Genomic DNA, 20,067 nt, shown 5'->3' with positions numbered 1-20,067 from the left:
GGTCAAATAAAAATAACGAAGTTTCCAAATAATAAGTCTAATAAGTTCTCCTGGGCGGGAGCAGGCTACTCCTCTGAATTTTTGGTGTGGGTGTACAATCTAGCCACCCTACCTACCCCGGGTAAATTTTGAACTTGACTCTTGATGGTTACCAATCTCCCACTCGGCTTTTATGTGAAGTGCGAAGGTTGCTAATCTTTACACAGTGCTCCGAAAATTTATCGGCAGGAGAAACAGCGCCATAGATACCAGTTTTAAAACGCGGGAAATGCATGGTATTCTTGGCTCCATCTGGCCAAAGATGAGTTTAGCGCATTTTCTTAAGATCAAAGAGGAAACTCTGTTGGTTTACTGTCTGTATATCTCGGGATTTTTGGTAACCTCTGAATTTGAATCATCGTGAACTGAAGTGAATTCGATTCTGCTCCAAAAATTTGGAACTCTGAACTTTCTCTTTTGTTTTGTAAAACAGGATTTATTTGCCGTTAGTTGCCTGATACCTTTGCTGACTCACAGAGCCAGGGAGTTGGGTGCATCGCCATCAGTGGTGGGAGTCATCGGTAAGCTTATAAACTTCTGTATGTAATATAAACAGAGCTTCATTTTAGTAATATTTGAGCTTAAATAACAAGGCCCACACAAATCAGAATTCATACACCTGTTTGGGTCTTTTGTTTTTGGCCAACTTAATTTGTTGCATTGTATATTAGCCCAATGTTAAGTCTTAGCATTGGTTTTGTTTATATAAACTTTGAAGCCTTGAATACTTCCTGTGTCAATACCGGTAGGTAGTTCTAATAATGAGCAATGTCTAAAGCCCTAGTCAAACGGCACATGATAGTCAATGATAGTCAATGGTAGTTAAAGCGTGTGCGCTTGTTTGACCACCAACTATCATGTGCTATGATTGACTATCATCAACTATCATTCACTTTGAGCGTGTTCAAATTTTTCATGATAGTTGATGATTGTATTTCTCATTGGACCATGCACATGATAGTCAATGACAGTTTTTCGGTCAGCTGTATTCCCCCGAAATTGAGGGACATCCACATTGTGTGTAGCCATGGAGACGACCTCGGAACAACTATCATTGACTATCATGCACTGTTTGACCAGGGCTTAACAAGGTTACCTCTCAGTCTTCAGGGTAAACCCATGCAGTCCTGAGTCACTGCTAGACAACAGCTAACTTACCGCTTTTTACAGGTTGACTGCTTGGTATGTGGTTTCATATGGCTTTAACAGAGATAATGTTTTATCTAGGAGAAAATCTCACACAATAGAAATTGGTCATTAAGAATAATTGTATACCTACGATGTAGCCTGTCTTTGTCATATGTAAACAGACTGATTTCCAGCATTTGAATACAAGTATGGCCACACATAATATATTTGCATATGGTCTTCTTTTATAAGGTGACCATTTCACACAGGTGGGGGCAATCACAATACACTCGTTAGGACTAAATGTAAAAAGTGACTGCAGACTGACCGCTTGAGGACTGACCCTTTAATAGATGGTGACTGCATTACACAGGGCCTCGTATGTTAAGGTTTGACTAAATCAAATCTCCTGAGAGCTGTTTAATACTCCAACCTGCATGACTTGGTTTAGTTCTTTTTATAGTGTAATGTATGCATGGAGTAATAATAATTGTGGTTATTAATAAAGCTTATCGTTGTTTGTCATATTGGCAGGTTCCATATATGGCGGTCTTCAGTTCTTTTCCAGTCCAGCTATGGTAAGTGCAACTTGAAGGAGGTGCATGGGTTTGGGGGGAGGAGGGTGGGGGTCAGATCAACAGCTCAATGCAGTCTGTGGCCACACACAGGCTATTAAATCCAGATTTGCAGCTTGCATTTAAGCCTGTGACTTGACTTCAATTGCCTACTAGGTTTCCCAAATCTTTTGTGAACTTGTGCCCTTCCTTTGGGTTTTTAAAATAACAGCAATAACAATAACAACAACAACAATAATAATAATAATAATAATAGTAATACAAACAAACCTGTGGCCCTCAGACTCCGAATCGAATCGGAATTTGGAAATGTTGGTTTTTGAGGAGAGGGGAAAACTGGAGTATGTACCTAGAAGAAAAACCTCAAGGAGCAAGCATGATAACCAACAACAAACTCAACCCACATATGGTGCTGAGTCTCGGATATCATTTGTGGGAGGTGAGTGCTCTAATCACTGCGCCATTCCTGCTCCCCTGTTTTAGACAGATGTCTGCTTATCTCGTTGTTATCAAAAGGTTTTGGACCTACAGCTACTGCACCACCATCTCTTCCAACACAGTCCTTTCTTAAACGGTCTATGTTTCCTATATTGTGTCCATTTGAATAGTTGAGTGTAAATGTTAAAAATAATAATGGTTGAGTTTTGCCATTTACCCTACTATTTGCACAGAAACTAGTATTACCGGTAATTGAACGGTTTGGGTATACTGTATATGACTGACAGTATTGTGGTCAGTCTGTTTTTCAATCACTTGGTGTTGATTGGATGTGCTTGTTCTTTCAGGGCAAGCTCAGTGACATTTTTGGAAGAAGGAAACTTCTTTTGCTGAGCCTCTTTGGTGCCAGTATGAGTTATTTTCTGACATCACTCCCTACAACATTACTTTTCCTTGCATTGTGTAGGATTCCTGCAGGTACAGTCATTAATTAAAAATTCATTCTTTTTACCCAGCAAGTTATAACAGGCCAGTAGATGAACTAGTAGACCTGTAGCATAAAGCAGCAAGGACAAACGTACTTTGTTGGTACTTCTTGTAAGCCTTGTTTTCAGATGATTGCAAAATTAGCTGCCAGAAATTCCATGCTCAGAAGGCAACAAACCTATGTGATTCCCAGACCGTGATTGTAGATGTTTGCAAGCAATAATGTGTTGTTCCTGACTTCATACGTCCCTCAGTAAAATTTTTTAAGAGCCCTCTTCCCCGTCCATGCCTCTGAATTTTCAATCCCTTTTGTAGGGGGGGGGGGGGAGGTGGGCAGTAATTGGCTTTTTTCTGGAACTACAGTACATAGTACTATACAGTAGAATACAATACAATACTAACAATACAATGGACTCTATTTTAAGACAAAAGAGGGTAGCACTAAGGAAACTGATAACCCAGTGGCCCTGTATAAAATTAAAACTTAAGACATAAAACAACTAAACGATTACTTACAATTTGAAAATTATGTTGTAAAGCACTAGAATAAAATAGAAATGATCACTCTCTCTATATGTATAAACAAATTTATACTATTTAGTGTACATACTGTACGTATTTACTAACAAAAAAATAAGATAGAAAAGCGATCAGAGATCATCATAATATCAGATAGTTCATTTTAGCCAATTCCAATCTCCAAAAAGTATATTTAGTATTCACTTTCTTTTGTGATCCTTTTGATCTCATGGAAGCTATATGCAATCCAGCAAATATAAACAATTTCTGCAATTGTCTTTGATCATATTGACACCAGGCTACTGTATTCATTCAATTAACCACCCTGGGCGCTTATTTAACTTTGGGCCCATGAGGGTGGGTGTTTTTTCAAAGGGGTGCTTATTATTTTCCCAACATTTTCAGCAGGTGAGGACATTTTTAGAGAATAACAAACGAGGAATAACAAGTTATTTCACTTCAACAAGGCAAAACAAAGTGCAAAAGCTAACATAAACAAGACATTTTAACAATCTTAAAGTTCATTGACCACCATATAAAACCAATTTTGGAACACAACTGACACTCCTTTTACTTCACTCTGGGCTAGTTGAAAAATGTTTTTTTTTTTTTGTTGGGAGGAGGTGGGGTGGTCGCTTATTAACTTTTTGGGCTTTCACGGTGGGTGTTCGTTCTAGGTGGGCACTTATTCAAAGGTGGGCAGTAAATCAAATAAATAAGGTATACAACTGAGTAGTCAAGAGAAACAATGTTAAGTAAAGGCAAACAAAAATTGAATTGAACATCAAAAGGAGACCAATCTGAGTGTGGCTCAAGCTTTATTTGATCCTTATAAGCAATATTATTAAAAACTGAATCATTATATAATGCAATTTCGAGGGATTTGATTGGCTTAGCCGCCATGGTATATGAGCCATTATACCATGGCCAAGAATGGCGACCATTAAATTGTCTGCTGGTTGTTCTTGTACAGCGAAATCAAAATGCGAAATCAGTAAGATCTAGCAATATTTCTTGATTGTTTTTAATAAAACAATTAAAGTGCTACTATGATGAAATTCACGTCATTCTAATCTGAGTCATTTTAAAACATAAACAAGTAGTCTGTACGTGAAGAAGAATGCTGTTTACTATTTTCAAATATCTCTTTTTGTTCCGGAGATATTCAAGTTTTTAAAATTATGCAAATTAGCCAAGTGATGACGTCATAAACTCAACCGAATTTTGATCAAGTGTTATGAAAAAAGATATCTCAGCCAATTTGTATCAGAAATGCTTGATTCTTTGCAGTTACATTGTTCTAGGTGCGCTCCACAATATGAGCCTATCAGTTTTGTTACCATGGCAACATACTGGGTTCCAGTCCTCCCTGATACTTAAAGCTTTGCTGGCCACCTTTGGCGTTCTATTTTGATATTTGCCAATGGTGCCTCATCTGCATGATCCAGCAAGCGTATAAATATGTTAGGTCGAGTTCGTGGGCTTGTTAATATTTTTCAAGCTGAAAATCACTAAAATATTGAAATCAGGTTGGAGAGGACTGGAAAAGAGTGAGTTGCCATGGGAACCAAATTTTTTATAGCCGTAGGTGTATTGCCGTTAGAACTATTAGCCTGCTAGGTTTCAATGGTCTCTGCTGTAAATTGATTGAGATAGCTCTATTTATATACTTGATGTTATATTGAGTTGAGAATATGACGTCATCAGTCATCTCATTTACATATATTACACATTTTTCAAACTTAAATATCTCCGGAACCAATGCAGATATTTAGAAACGGTAAACGGCGTTTTTAATCTTTCCTAGAATGCTATGTGATAAACCTTAAAATTCAAGAGGTAAAATTTTGATCATAGTAGCACTTTAAATATTCCACTTGCGCTTGTTGGATATGAGATGATTATAGCCAACGAGGTGCGTAATCTATCATCTCATATCCGACGCGCTCTCGTGGAATAATTGTTAATTATTTGACGGTGTCATTTCTGATTGGTCTAGACCACCAACATAGCAACCAAACACAACACATCAATCTTCAATTTTAAATATAGAAAGTCTACATGCATGTACAGCAACACCGGTACCATTGCCCTAACTCCCAATGTAACCTTTTTGTAATTTTGATAAATACATTGAGTTTCTAATTTTGACTTTTTATTTTGTACAGGAATTTTCAAACACAGTCAAAGTGTGTCAAAGACGTATCTCTGTGACGTCTCACCTTCTGTGGATCATCCTAAAGTGTTCGGCAACTTCAACGCTGTCTCCAATCTTGGGTTTGTGGTTGGTCCATTGATTGGAGGTCACTTAGCCATGCAGACAAATGGTTTTTCCAAAGTAGCTACCTTGACTGGTACCATCTTTTTGATCAACTTTTTCTTTGTGTGGATTTGCGTTAAACCAGTTGAGGACTTGAAAGGGAAATCATCATCTGGTACTCAAAAGTCAAGGCAAGAACAACTAGAGAGCCATGACAATGGAGATGCAGGAATAGCAAATGTGAAAATGACCGATCACCTGATAGAGCGAAAGGTGGATCAAGAGGAACTTGAAAATGGAACAAACATTGAAGCTGAAAGCAATACTAAGCCTCCCACTGGTATTCGTAAAATTGCTTCTGTTGCAAACGTAATGGACATGCTGGTCATTCGTTTTGTAATGGGATTTTCAATGTTAGTTTTCCGCAGCAATTTCATGTCCCTGTTAGAGTTTCATTTTAATACTAGTCCAAAAACAAATGGTTACATAATGTCATACAATGGTTTAGTAAGTGGTTTGTCAGGGCTTCTGATGGGCTCAATAGCGGATTTCTACAATCACAATGATTCCAAAATGCTGATTCACTTTTCATGTATCCTTACAGTGTCAATTCTGGGCATAACATTTTCACCTAATATTTACTTTGTTGCAGCCTTCATCGCGCCACTGGCCCTGTCAAGTGCAGTGGGACGGGTCTGTGTAACTAACTTGACATTCCGCCGGTCAAAGGAGGATGAGAAGGGTGTTGTATTAGGCATAGGGAACTCATTGCTGGCGTTTGCACGTATGATCTCTCCTGCCTTAGGTGGTGTTCTTCAGGAGGTTAATGCATATGTACCAGGAAGCACTGGTGCTGCAATTGCTGCATTTGGTGTATCGCTAATGATCCTTTTCCCCTTGGACAGGAATATATCAGACAAGGGTGGGAAAAAGGATGATTGACAATTAACGCATTCTTTTGGGGCTATTCCACAATAAAAATACAAAGAATATATCACGCTATTCTGTTATGGGGACCTAAAATTTATTTTCATTTATGACAAACAAAGCAGTGAAGGCTTCTTGCTATCAATAGTGTTCCACTTTCACAATTTCAATATTCGATTATCAGTTGTGCAGATGAAATATGACCCTAAACTTCACAGCGTACAATTTTGACCAGTTTACTATTTTATGTTTTCAAGGTTTCTTTCATTTGTTTAAGGATTCTTTGTGTACTTTACCGTCCCCTAATTGACCAGAATGCGAATATTACCAGTAGAATGGCCCCAAAAGAATGCCTCCCATAGTGTTTGTTGATCAATGGACCTTTTCATCAGGCCTCAATGTCTCAAATCTCAGCTGTTCGCTTTAAGCACTGTTTTTTCTTTGTTAGTTGTGTTCTTCTTCCACTTAACTGATACACCAAAAGAAACATTAGCTTAATAATTTATTTGAGAAGCCTTCAGAGAAATACATTTCCACCAGCTGATGTGAGAAACACTCAGGCAAGGTAAATGTCTATTGAGACATCATACAGTGTATTTTTAAAACAAAATTTGCTGTAAATTACTGTAAATGTAGTATTAAACATATAATAAATTATATGTACTGTAGAACCAGTACCCTGATGGTCATTTAGCTTTGTCAAAATGTTCATTAAAATGTACAAGTGTACTTATAAGAGATATGCTGTTGGTTAGTTTTTTAAGACTGCCACATTAAGTAGTTTATTGGAATGGGAAAATGATCATTATAAGAAGTAAACAATATTTCAATGTCATCTGAAACCATTGTCAAGTTCATTAAAATTAATTCTAGATGCACATAATTATACTAACTAATATGTACCATACTGTCGCTCTGTAAATTGCACACTTTAATAAACCGTTTCATTTGCAGTTTGCATATCCTCGGTCAGATTGAGATATTGATACAGGTAATAGTTTTGCATAGGTTTAATACTTATAGCATTTTAAACAAAAAGTGGTTACAGAATATCTCATAATCGCTGGCAGCTACATGTAGCTGACCTACATGTAAAAAGAAGAAGAAATTGTTCAGGATGGAACTATTTTCAGTGAGATACTACTGTATGTGTAACAAGGTTGTCTTTGTAACTTTGACAATACTATTAAGAAACATAAAAATCAGGTAGAGATGTTTTATTAATTTTTGTCAAGTTTTTTTTAAAAAAGGGACATTCATTTTGGTTAAATTATTGTGTATGATAATTACAGTGAATATGTGTAATTCAGTTATAGTAACTTGAATTAAATTAAATTATTTACAATAGATGTTCTTACATTAACATCAAAGTAATGTTGGATTTGATGTCCTAAGTTTAGACACTGTAGACATGTGTTAAATATAGCTCTGTTTATTCTCACTAACTGCAATAAAGAAATTTAAATTCTTATGGCCATGTAGTCTTTGCTGTAAGAATCCACCTTGATTTCAATTTTACACAACATAGATTATAATAAAAATGTCCCAACACTGTATCAAGGCAAGTAATCCATGATAAATCAGATGAGAGATATTGGACTCCAGACTGCAACATCAACAATTTTACTGTTAAGTTTCATCTCGCAGATCATAATATTTGCATGTCTGATTGGTTTTCCCTTCCATTCCTGAAATAATCCTTCCTTGTGCCTCTGCTGTTCAGCCAGTTCACATTTCAAACTTGTGCTGTGCACATAGTTAGAACAAAACACTTCTCAACACAGCCTGCATCGGTGGTCATGTTTGAAGTAAAGATGCTGGAGTGTGAATCTTGATGTATTCGTCCCAGGAGCAGTCTGCAAGCTGAATTAAAACAAAACAAAACATTAACCACCAAGAATGATGAAGGTTAACTATTCTCGACACACCCTTTCACAAAAACTAAAAGTATGGGGACAATTTCATTCGGTGATAAACTCATTTACTGACTTGCTTAAAAAGAAACATTTAACATTTTGGCAGTTGATTATATGTCCTTTGATTTTCTGTGAATTGTTTTTTTAGAATTGGAGCTTTTAACTTGTAAATAGTTTGGAATATGTTGATTAAGATGTTGTTTTTTTTATTATTTTTATTATTATTATGACATTTGTATTTTCTTTAAAAAAGTTTTGTGCTTGAAAATTAGTCTCGAAATCGGAATGAATTGTAAATAGGTTTTAATAGTTCTTTTCTTAACTTTTAACTTTTAACTTCAGCTGCTTGGTATATGTTAATAAAGATTTATTATAATTATTATTATTATTATTATTATTATTATTATTATTATTATTATTGATTCCTAAAGTCAAAACATCACTACTTAAACTGTCAGAAACACCATTGTAAAACTACATGACTTGTATGTTATTTTCCAGGCTGCTTTTTAAAGAAAGTGTGTGACATTCACCTGTCCTGGCAGATGAAGATTAAAATCCAAACCAACAACAAACTCTGTATGGTGCTCAATACTCTCCACTGGTCGAGGTCCATTGCTGAAGTTCCAAGTTTTGACAGTGAAGTCATATGAACATGACGCCACTAATGATCTGTGATGAGGAGAGCACTAGTGAAACAAGAAACAAATTCAAACATGATTCCATCATTCATTTTAAATCCATTTTAATTGCAGATAGTCTGTCATCTAACTCAGTCTTCTGTAATTAATAGAATCTTTCCTGTGTCCACCACTTTCAGCCTTGACAACATGCACTCAGAAAAATGGAGTTCACTAAAATTTTAGAGGATGAAGCAGATTACATGGTCAAGCTTGTGCTTATCAAACCCATCAAACAAACTTCAAGGCACTGAAACTGGGTTTATTCAGAGATTTGGTGCCTTGGTGTGGGTCTGTGCATAACGCTTAGCAGCCAAGGTGAATTACCAACAACCAGATTTTGGGTTTTCACTATTTTTCTAAGATCGTGGTTATAAAAGGTGGAAGACCTGCACCACTCCTACTGCATGTTGACAGCTTTTTCTCTCAGTCTTTTCACCAATTTTGATGCTTTCTTTAAAATTTTAGCTTCTTGCACAGCTGTGCAATGCACAACCACCGCCATGTTTTTGTCTTCACTTCACTCTGCTTTGCTACAAAACTGTGCAAGATTGCATGATCCATGGATAAAGAATGTTGAGATCCTGTTAAGACCAGTACCCTCATTCCTAGGAAAATGGTGCCATGAAACTACACAAAAACCAGTGTTTAGACTCATACCTGTTCCCGGATACCAAACCTAGTCTGAACAATGTTAACACATGTTTGTTTGTTTGTTTGTTTGTTCGTTTGTTTATTTTACCACACCTCAAAGATCTGAGGTATACGGTGTAATTACCAGAGCTGAACTTTCCCATAATCTATTGAACTCTACCGTATAATTATACCCGTGGTAAAATAAGTCAATGGGCTCAGGCAGCGCTTGTTGAAGTGTCCTACCTTGACTCGTCTCACAGCATACTGATGTCCTTCAAGATTAAAGACTGGAGCTGCAGTGTTACGCAAATCCCAACCCCTAAAAAGAGAAGACTTATCTGACATCAGTGAATTTTAACAAAACTTATGACTTCAAAAAGTTTATTTAATTTGTATGTGTCCACTTTATATACTGTATTTATTCTCCTCCAACGCTACAACAATACAACAAAATCCTACACATTACAAAGTCATTAATTTCATAAACGGATATGACACTGTGCCAGTCCTGCTTGAGGGTTGGAGAAGTGGTAGACAGAGAAGAGATGGAAAGCAAACATTAATGAATGGCCAGGTCTGGAGTTTGCAAACCCTCAGAGTGAGCCTAAACACAGGGTTTAATGGCAAACGGTTGCTATGTACCCATATGACAGCACATCCCCTTAAGGAACATGTTCCTCTTCAAAGGGTGGAGTCCCCTTTATCCTTTAGACAAGTGTCAAGAGAGACAAGAGAGGTGCCTATGTCAAGAGGGTATCATCAGGTGCCCCCTTAGGGGGAGGCATCCCACTTAGGAGGTTTCCGTTCCTTAACGTATTTAAGGTTCAACTGAATCAGAAACCAATGATTAAAATAATGTTATTGAATGATGTAGCTAAGAGATAATGTTTTCGGTTTCCATAATCAACAATTTTTTATGGGAGGGGGGGGGGGGGGGATTGGCCCCATGTCCAACCTCCAAACCTGGAGGGCCAGGGTTTTCTGTTAGGGTAGCCTTCCCTTAGCCACTATATCCCGTTATTTAATATAAAGGTGCCAGATACTTGCGTTATGTACCATTGCCGATCAGCTACAGAGGGGTCCATTACCAGGGTTATGACAAGGACATGTGACAGCTGACTTGGCGACAGAGCCTATGACATGGTGGGCATTTCCCAGTGTTAACAAAGCATACCTAGTGGCCCCAGTGTACTCCACCGGGACCCCTTACCACCCTTCCACGCCCATTACCCCCTTGGGGCAAGGAAATAAGTGATGACAAGTAAGTAAGTGAAGAGATAATGTTCAAAAGTACAAAACTTTGAATTAAAATATCTATCAGCAGTACCTGATTCGTGTATCCACTGAACCTGTGAATAGTAGATTCTACAATAAACCAAAATGATTATCATTGGTTTGCGTTCTATTAATTTAACGTGCACAAGGAATTTAAACAAATTAACCAAAATCAAAGGATATCTCTGCAATGGACCAGCGTTCCATCCAGAGCTGGGGATAGTACTTAATACCACAATTTTTGTCATGCTTCAGACTCTAGAGAAAAGTTAAACACTAGTCACTCCCTATGATAACCTGAGTGTACAGTTAATATTTAATTATAATTATATCATCCAAGTAAGCGAATAAAAAACCAAACCGACTGGCCCGATAATCTTATCAATGTTTCAAATTATTAACCTAAGTTCTAAGTGTTTTTAGTCAACTATAAGTGTTGATTGTTTTGAAACTGGAACCACAGGCCAGGGTGCAATGGAGTTGCACTTATTGACTTAAACAGTCATATATTTTATAGTTATATAGTTTTCACTCGATAACTTAACTTCTTTACTATTAGGGACATATTTGCTTTTATCTATTTTGTATTTTGTTAGTTTATATATTTAGGTAGATTAGGAGGGCTCCACTGAAAACCGCATTGGCGAGTTGGACCCCCTCATTAAATAACATTGTTATTATTATTATTATTATTATATTTATTATTTGCATAATTATATGTTCTGAAGAGAAAATTCAATAACTTGTTAGTTTATATATTTAGGTAGGTTAGGAGGGCTCCACTGAAAACCGCATTGGCGAGTTGGACCCCCGCATTAAATAACATTGTTATTATTATTATTATTATATTTATTATTTGCATAATTATATGTTCTGAAGAGAAAAATCAATAATTAGCAACGTTTAAACGTGTTCTTCGTCATATTGCTGCTAAGGCATTATGGTGTTTTTCACACATTTAAACTAAAGCACGTTTTAACACCGTTTTAATGCATTGATGTTTAAAATGAAAAAAAAAAAAAGAAAAAAAAACCACTTATTCCCCCTTTTCTCAGACAAGGTTAAATGGTATTATACTCCACTACAATGCAAGGTTACTGAAAACATCTCTAGGTTTTATGCATGTATCAATCCTATTTCAATTAATTTTGTACTTACTGGGTCATATTTTGCCCAGTCACAAGTGAGGACTTCTCCATCATGAGCCCTGATGGTCTGCTGTGCATGAGGAGGGGCCGAGATGTCCCATATCCTCAGGGTATTGTCTCCTAGAAAAATCCAATAGGATTGAAACTGTCAAGTACAATCATGTATTTAAATATCATGTATTTTAAAAAGGGTAAAGAAAACACTGAGTTTACTGAAAACTGATTCAAAATTAAAGCTATTTGGATCTTGATTAACTTGCATCTGGGAGACAAATTTTGATTTTATGTGACTATGACATGGCTTCAGTGTCACAGTTTTAATCAATCCACATCAAGTAATTTTGTTTTCCATCCAATTACAATAGTTCAAATTATCCCAGCTAAAACATAATGTTTCAGCTGGGTTCAGAGAACACTTAAATCTGTCAAGAACAATATTTATAATATTACTATAAATTGTTTTTGACACAACTGAAATGTGACGAATAATGCTCACCATCTGGTGTATTCAGCTGTAGTCACACTACAGTCAGACTACAGCTGTAGTCACACCTACATAAATTCATACACACTAACTTTATTTATTTATTTTTCATTTGCAGAAAAGAACACAGGATGCTACAGGGTGTGTGGTATCTTTGAATATGAAAGAAAAAAATTTGAAACAAGAAAATCTGCACCAGGAAATATCTTAGAAATGTGCAGTTCCAGAAAATATCCATACAGATACTCCCTCACGGAAGATTTTTTGTTTTGCATCCCCTTTTCCCCCAGGAAATTCCAGTTTAGCTTCATACTTTGTTCCTAAAATTTTGACTTGTAAGACCCCCCTCCCCTGGTAATTTCCAATGAGCTTCTATGGGGACACTGGGCATGGATTTTTTCTGGAACTGAACAATTAGCAGAAACTGGTCTGATTTGGTGCTTCAAAATTATTTTGAATGAGGTCTGCAGACTCTGATAATGTACTGACTTCAAACAGACTGATGCCTGTTGCCCTGTGTTCAATCTGAATCCAAGTTGATTTTTACAATAACATTTCAGGAAGCCTACATGATGTACCTGAAGCTGAGGCAAATGTTCCTGGCATGTGAGGAGACCACACAGCAGTGTAGACTACATGTTGATGATCAGTAAATGTCCCTAATGACTGCGATGCATTAGGATCCCACTGAAACAAAAACAATAATCGGCTAATTAGTAATTAACGGTTTTGATTCATTTACTTTCCAGACTATGTACGGATAGAAAAAACTTATTAAATAAGGTAACAACAATTTTACCATAAATTAGTAGGGCAAAATTTAAAATTTCACCCTTGGTTTGAAAAACAGTCCACAGAATGATGAAATATATTGTAACTTGCTACCGCATAATGACTACTTTCTACCTAACGTAAGTCATGAAGAGGAGATGTCTATAGGAATACTCACAGATCTATAGGGCTTAATGTACTAATATCATTACCGGTAATTACATTTTTTTTTTTAAAAAAATATCAAATAATATTTAGGTTGAATTTATAAGTTTTTGACTCTACACTGTATGAAAGTAAAATGCTAAGCTTTTGACTCTGGTAGAATATTGTTCACAGTGATTTGGTCAGGTCACGTGACATGTGACATGACCAAACCACCCAACAACGGAGACCCCTCCACGATTCTACAGGGTACCCGAAATACACAAGCCTAATGCCCCACTTAGACCAATAGTGAGCTGCACAAAACATCTCACACTTGTAACTGCTATGGTAGGCAACACACAACATCACATGAAGAATGCTCAACAGTTAGAATACACAGCTTGCTAGGGACCTCAAGGCAGAAGAAGACGAGGTGATGTGCTTGTACGACGTATCAGCCTTATTCGCTAGTGTAACAGTAGGTAAAGCCCTCACGATTATTAGACGACAAGAAAGCTCAAGGAAATCCTGTGTAAGCCTAAGGATTGCCTGGAACCAAAAGAAGTCTGTGGCCCCGTTTATAAGATCATGTGTGGCGGAGGTGGAGGTGAGGAATGCAATGAAACCTGTATAATGCAAAAACAGAAAGATCACTCAAGGCACGGTTCTTAGAACATAGAAGACCGAGCTCCACCTCCTCAGAAGTGTCTCAACACATCAACAAAGACAAACCAGAACATGATATCCACATCCACGAGGCATGGATTTTGGACTGTACTCAGAGATCCAGACTGGTTTATGAGAGGAGTTCGGGAGGCATTAATTTACATCAGCGCCCTCAAAGCCGACCCTACAGTGTAAATAGAGACGGGGGGAAAAACAACCTTCCAGCAAACTGGACGAGGCTGGTTAGGTCACATGCCACGTGACCTAACCAAATCACTGTGAACAAGACTCAAGCAGAGTCAGAAGCTTAGAGTTTTACTTTCATACAATGTAGAGGCAAAAACTTATAAATTCAACCAAAACTGCATAACCTACACATGTCAACTGACTATTCCGTTAAATGATATCAAATATTATAACCCACCCATCAATTTTCGCGCGATTTTATTGGCTCCTTTACATCACGTGGTGCAAATTCACAGGACGGTTATCACGCAATAACCCCCGCCTGCATCAATATTTCCCCTCCTATTATTTCCATTGAAAAGAAACAAAGCCAGCAAAAAAAAGCCAGCTCAAGAGCTTCACCTTTTCATCTTTATTATTTTACATGGAAGAAAAACAAACTCATTTTGTAGATGTCCAGTCATGTTTACATCAAAAAGCTGGTCGCAAATGCTGTCAACGTCTTTGAAGGTGTAGAAAGTTACGAGTAGACTTTATGATTTAGTCCTACGCAAACTGAGTCAGTTTGTCAAGTTTTGGTCCAATCATGGTGAAAATAAAGCTCCTGTAAACCAATCAAATGTACTTGTTTACGTCAATCGCATGCATCCGCCATCAGATCAGCACCGGCCTTTTTGTGAGCGGTTTCCGCGCAATATAAAAATTAATGGGAGGGTTATAAAATAAATAAACCCCTTCAGGCGGCTGGTATGTCAGCTGATAATGTCCGCGGCTGAGAGATTGTCCGAAAAATGAATATTTGGCCAAGAAGCGAATATCTCACCAATTTTACACTGTGATCCCATGATGCACTCAGAAATCGATCTGTTTGTTGGCTACAGCTCCAATCAACTCCATAAACCTAGAAATAAAAGTATAAAGCCAAATTTAATAAACATCACCTGTTGCTATCTATTAACTAAAGCAAAGTTTTCAAGTTTTTACCTCTGCTCTGTGCTCTTTAAAGACCTTTATTGGTCCCTACAGGTAAAAGATTTGGGGTTAGTTTACATACTGTAGCAGCAATTAACAGAAAATTGAAACAAATACATCAAATAGTAAATGCACTGTGAACTACAGATTGAACAAAATCTGACCATGTACGTGTAGTTTGATTTAGTTATTACAGTCAACCTACATCACACATGACCAGTATTTCCGAGAATGAAATGAACACTCAGATTCCTGTTTGTAATGTGTGGCATTTAATTTGAATGGAATCTTGAACATTTCTCGGCAAGTCTTTCCGAAAAAGACACATTAACTAAAAAAAAAATCAAAATATTTGGGAAACATTTGTGCTTAATGTTGTATAATAATAATAACAATCTTTTAATAGGATGCTCCATCACCAGAGTGGTTTACATAGAGGTCCTATCACTAGATGTATATTATATGATGCAATTAAAATATAAAAAAATTAAGCTAAAATTGATATATATGATACAATTAAAATAATTATAAAAATAATAATTATAAATATTAATTAATAATTATGAAAAGAAAAATTCACATCTTTATACCGTCAATAAACTAAGGAAATTTCTCTGGGAACTCTGAGATCTTGCTGGCAATGTTCAAAAACTGACATGTAAATTTCAGAACTCTGCTCATATTTCAAAAATACCGGTCACGTGTGACGCAGGTTTGCCGAAATTACCTTTGGGTTTTTAAGATCCCACATCTGTAGAGAGCCATCTCCACTGGCTGTCACGCTAAAATCTTGATTGTGTTCACTCCATGAGCAGTCAAAAAGACCCTCACCCCACTCCCACCTAGTTGAAAGAATTATTTGAAAATTATTATCACAAATTATCTCTCAGTTAATACGCGCAGTGTGATTGGTCAATTTTGCGGGTTGTATTTCACTGTACCGCCTGCTAAATTTGAAAGTTTCCTTTCCTGCGCGCCCGAATAACCTCAGAGATATAATAAATATCTTACTAACCTCGTTTTTTTGGTCCATACTGTAAGTTACAGATCCTCGTTTTTTCCCGTTCATTTATTGCCCACGCACCTTGTGCTCAGTCCGTACATTACAGTATGGACCTTGAATTCGGTTAGTAAGAGGTATTTAAATATTTCCAAAATGAAAGGTCTTGATGCCGATCAGTTTGAATAAGAATTCTGTTTGACGTAAGTCTTAGGCCTAGTTCATACATAGCATTTCAGTTGAATATAATGCAGATGAAGTTAATATAAATAAATTAAAATCGTCGGTAAAGTGAAACCATTCATACAATTGAATTTATTCGCTTGGGGCAGATGGATAAAACATCTGAAAAGTGTGTGAGTTCAGTCCTCTTAGTTCAGGTCTACGCATTGAATTTAACGCATAAATTTGAAAAATACATGTAACGTAATATTGATTCGTCATTACTTTGAATCTGGAATCGTCATAGGTTGTCCACACCAAGTTCCACCATCCCATGTTATTCATTGACAAGTTGATTGAATTTAATTGGTCGTCTAAATCAAATCTCTATTATCCTTGTCTTACAGACAAAGTCAATTCAAATTAAATTTGTCTGAATTATATTTAACATATGAACTAGGCCTTACATAATATTTGGAGAGGTGCAAGAGGAAGGAATTAACTAAAGAGGCAGGAACCAGGAAAAAATGAAGTATGTGAGTGGCTGGAAATAATGACAATGACAATTATGATGATTATAATATAACAAAGGCTCTCAACCTTAAAAGGGAAAGAAAATGGATAAAAATCTGAAAGGGGAAAGAAATGGATAACAATCTGCAGTATCGCATAATAATCACACAACGTGCCTTTCCAAAAAAATCCATACCCACCCCATGGAAGGTCATCGGAAATTCCTTAGGGGAATTAGGGGGAGGGGGAGGGGGTTTTAAAAGCCAAAATTTTAGAAGCAAAGTATGAAGCTAAACTGGAATTTCCTGGGGGGGGGGGGGAGGGGGTGCAGAACAAAAAAACCTTCTGTGGGAGGAGTATGGATATTTTCTGGAACTGCACAATAACTCATGGATTGATCCAACACTGTGGGATTTCCCGACAGTGCCACTTCCAAGGAAGTTTAATGGGGAATACACCGTAGCTATGCTTCAATTGAAGCATAAAATTATTAGGACAGCTGTTTTTCAGCAACAGTGGATTCGTGGAACAAATTACTGACCAGTATTATAGAAAAAGCTCTCTCAAGGGATTAAATTAACCTAAGCAAGCTCTCAGTGACTTTTATTCCAATTTTATTTCCTTCTGTCTTAGATTCTTAGATTGGAGTAATCTGGAACATATGAAAGTAAAATTTAATCTAACTGGTTTGAAAACGTTGAAACCAAAAACTAATTAATCTTAAGCCACAACATCTAACCACCAGAGAAGGTGTAGCAACCAAAATAAACTGTCCTGGAAGTGGGATGTCTAGACCCCTTCCTGCCCCCATCCAACCCCACTCTCACATGTATAACTCAAGGGTTGGCATTTACAATGAACTGCACAGAAGAGGGTAGGCTGTTAAATACTGGGTAGTAGCTGCTTACCTGCCTACTACCTGGATTCCAGTTGGAACAACATCCAAAATGAATAGAGTTCCTTGACCTGGAAACACAACGAATGAGCTACGGGTTTGATCATGATCATTATGTTTTCAAAGATGTCTAGTGTTTTACATATTTTCCCCAATAATAATATTACATACAAGTTCAACTGCCTTTCATGAACTGTTACACTCACCAATGATTTACTCCTGAAAGTTGTTGATAGCAAATAAAGAAGATTTAGGCCAGTCCCACACATTTGATAAACAGGACGTTCATTACCTGTGCATTATCAATGAACGGACACACTTTGAAAATCATAATGCTGTAAATCTAACCGCCATGCATAAGAAAGAACCCATTTAGTTTTGTCAATTTATTACAATTTATGATACACAGTAATTTATGAATGATCTTCAAGTTGATGAGTTAAATTCGGGCCTGACACTAGGCGCCATATTGCAGGGATATGAAGTGGGGACATGTTGACAGGGCAGTTTCCCTCATGTGACATCCCTGTTTTTACGAAAAAGTACTGTTGCCAAAATATAGGAAAGTATGAAGCTAAATATTTGGAATTTCCAGATGGGTAGGAGGGGTTATTATTGGCTAGTCATAAATTATCATGCATTTTTCCATGATTCCGCATTACGAAATCGTGCCCATTGAAACACGTCGCTCGTAAAATGCAAATGAGCTTCATTTTGAACGTCAATCACAGCAGTCTTTTGTGTATGGTATTGTTAAAGTGACAATTCGTGGAACGCATCTATTCATTGAAACAATAGCAAAATAACGCAACACAAAAGAACGAAAGGCAAAGTTTATCAGCAGAAGTTGCGTGACTAAACTAAAACAAATAAAAAATTGCCTTGCGCTATCAAGGAAGTGATGATTTTTAGGTTATTCGATGACAAACGACAGTTCCCAATAAGAATGGGCATTACAGTGAATGTATGCTATCATTGCGATAAAAAAGGAGGAAAACAGATCATCACAGTTTCCAGTGAATTGAAAGTAATTTGCATATCGAGCGGCACGGCGGAAACAAGCAAATGTAATTTTCAATAAAGCGTGTTTTTACGGCAATATACTGCGATTCCAAGCAAAAATTTTGAATGAAATGATCCTAAATCAACCACATTCAATGTTAGAACTTTAATACTTTAATACGTTGCTTTCAAAGGGTGCTGCTACCGTTTCCTTACGTAAACTCCTTCTTCTTGTGTAAACAAATAAAAGAACAATCTTGAGGATTCATGCTGCGAAACAAAAGATACCGCCAGCAGCGGCACCTTTTGTAATACTCGCAAAGCATCATGGTACCCCACTTTTGTTGGGCGACGTGTTTCAATGGGCGCGATTTTGTAATGCGTCCTTGATCACCCATTGGCTATCACAATGTCTGGTGTCATAGAGTGCCACAGACTTGCCTGCTATCCCATAATGCTGTGAAGAGGTACACAGAAGTCTGTGACCAAAGTATGGTGAAAATTTGACTGCATATCCATGGCGTCCACGAGTGCGAAAAGCAATGGCCATCGCTGTGAAAAAATAATTGCCATAAATTTTCATTTAGCAAAGAGGTTCTAAGTCATGATCAGTTAGGGATGGTGTCTACTTCTGTTGCTGTGCATATGTTCTGCACATCTTGAGATACTCGGGTTTCCTATGGAAGGTGTCTACTAATACAGGGTTATTTTGTGCGGTTTAAAACTATGCGTAGAAAGCAGAACTAAGCAAGTGCTTTTGGTATCTATAAAGAAAATTAGGGGTAGCCATGCCTTTTTCAAAGATAATCAAGCTTCAATTTGGAAAAAAAACCCATACGTTGCTTTGTATTTTACTGTTTTTTAGAATAATTGTTGCTTCGTTATCTCTGAAAAATGCATGGTTACCCCCAATTTTCTTTTTGGATTTCAATAACCTTTGCTAAGATCTGCTTTCCCCGCATAGTCATAAACCACACAAAAATACTTCCTTATTAGGTACCGTCCTTGACATGTTCTGATCTACACGATTTAGAACCATACCATGAGCATGTTGAAAATCTCTGGCATAAGTCAAAATATTTTAAAACTAACTAAGCTGTTCAGGCAGTTCCTTTACCTTTTCAAGACTCCGTCATTCACCTTTCAATCAAGTTGCTTGGAAATTTGTCAAGAATAGACTCCTGTCCGCCACTCCTGTCCGCCATCTTGACGGCTTTTGCTACCAAGTGTTTTATTAAAGGA

At 37.0% G+C, this 20,067-nt stretch overlaps 2 protein-coding genes across 2 annotated transcripts; one reads left to right on the top strand and one right to left on the bottom strand.

The window, feature by feature from the left end:
• Positions 1 to 174: 174 nt before the first annotated feature.
• On the top strand, positions 175 to 7,843 carry LOC146450102 (solute carrier family 67 member A2-like). Its single transcript, XM_085100884.1, has 5 exons — positions 175 to 376; positions 473 to 560; positions 1,702 to 1,745; positions 2,528 to 2,657; positions 5,354 to 7,843. Exons 1-5 carry the CDS (start codon positions 269 to 271, stop codon positions 6,385 to 6,387), a joined length of 1,404 nt encoding a protein of 467 aa, XP_084957010.1. The 5' UTR covers positions 175 to 268; the 3' UTR covers positions 6,388 to 7,843.
• LOC146450101 (peroxisomal targeting signal 2 receptor-like) lies at positions 7,074 to 20,063 on the bottom strand. The gene is made up of 12 exons (XM_085100888.1): positions 19,943 to 20,063; positions 19,267 to 19,377; positions 17,837 to 17,894; positions 15,981 to 16,095; positions 15,266 to 15,301; positions 15,105 to 15,182; positions 13,090 to 13,198; positions 12,038 to 12,147; positions 10,932 to 10,969; positions 9,848 to 9,923; positions 8,822 to 8,977; positions 7,074 to 8,235 (listed from the first exon to the last, which is right to left on the bottom strand). Exons 2-12 carry the CDS (start codon positions 19,373 to 19,375, stop codon positions 8,170 to 8,172), a joined length of 951 nt encoding a protein of 316 aa, XP_084957014.1. The 5' UTR covers positions 19,376 to 19,377; positions 19,943 to 20,063; the 3' UTR covers positions 7,074 to 8,169.
• Positions 20,064 to 20,067: the final 4 nt, after the last annotated feature.

This window comes from Pavona decussata, unplaced genomic scaffold (genome assembly GCF_977016875.1).
Source record: "Pavona decussata unplaced genomic scaffold, jaPavDecu1.1 SCAFFOLD_510, whole genome shotgun sequence".
Taxonomy (NCBI): domain Eukaryota; kingdom Metazoa; phylum Cnidaria; class Anthozoa; order Scleractinia; family Agariciidae; genus Pavona; species Pavona decussata.
The sequence above is the reverse complement of the archived record's forward strand: the minus strand, read 5'-3'. Positions and strand labels throughout refer to the sequence as shown.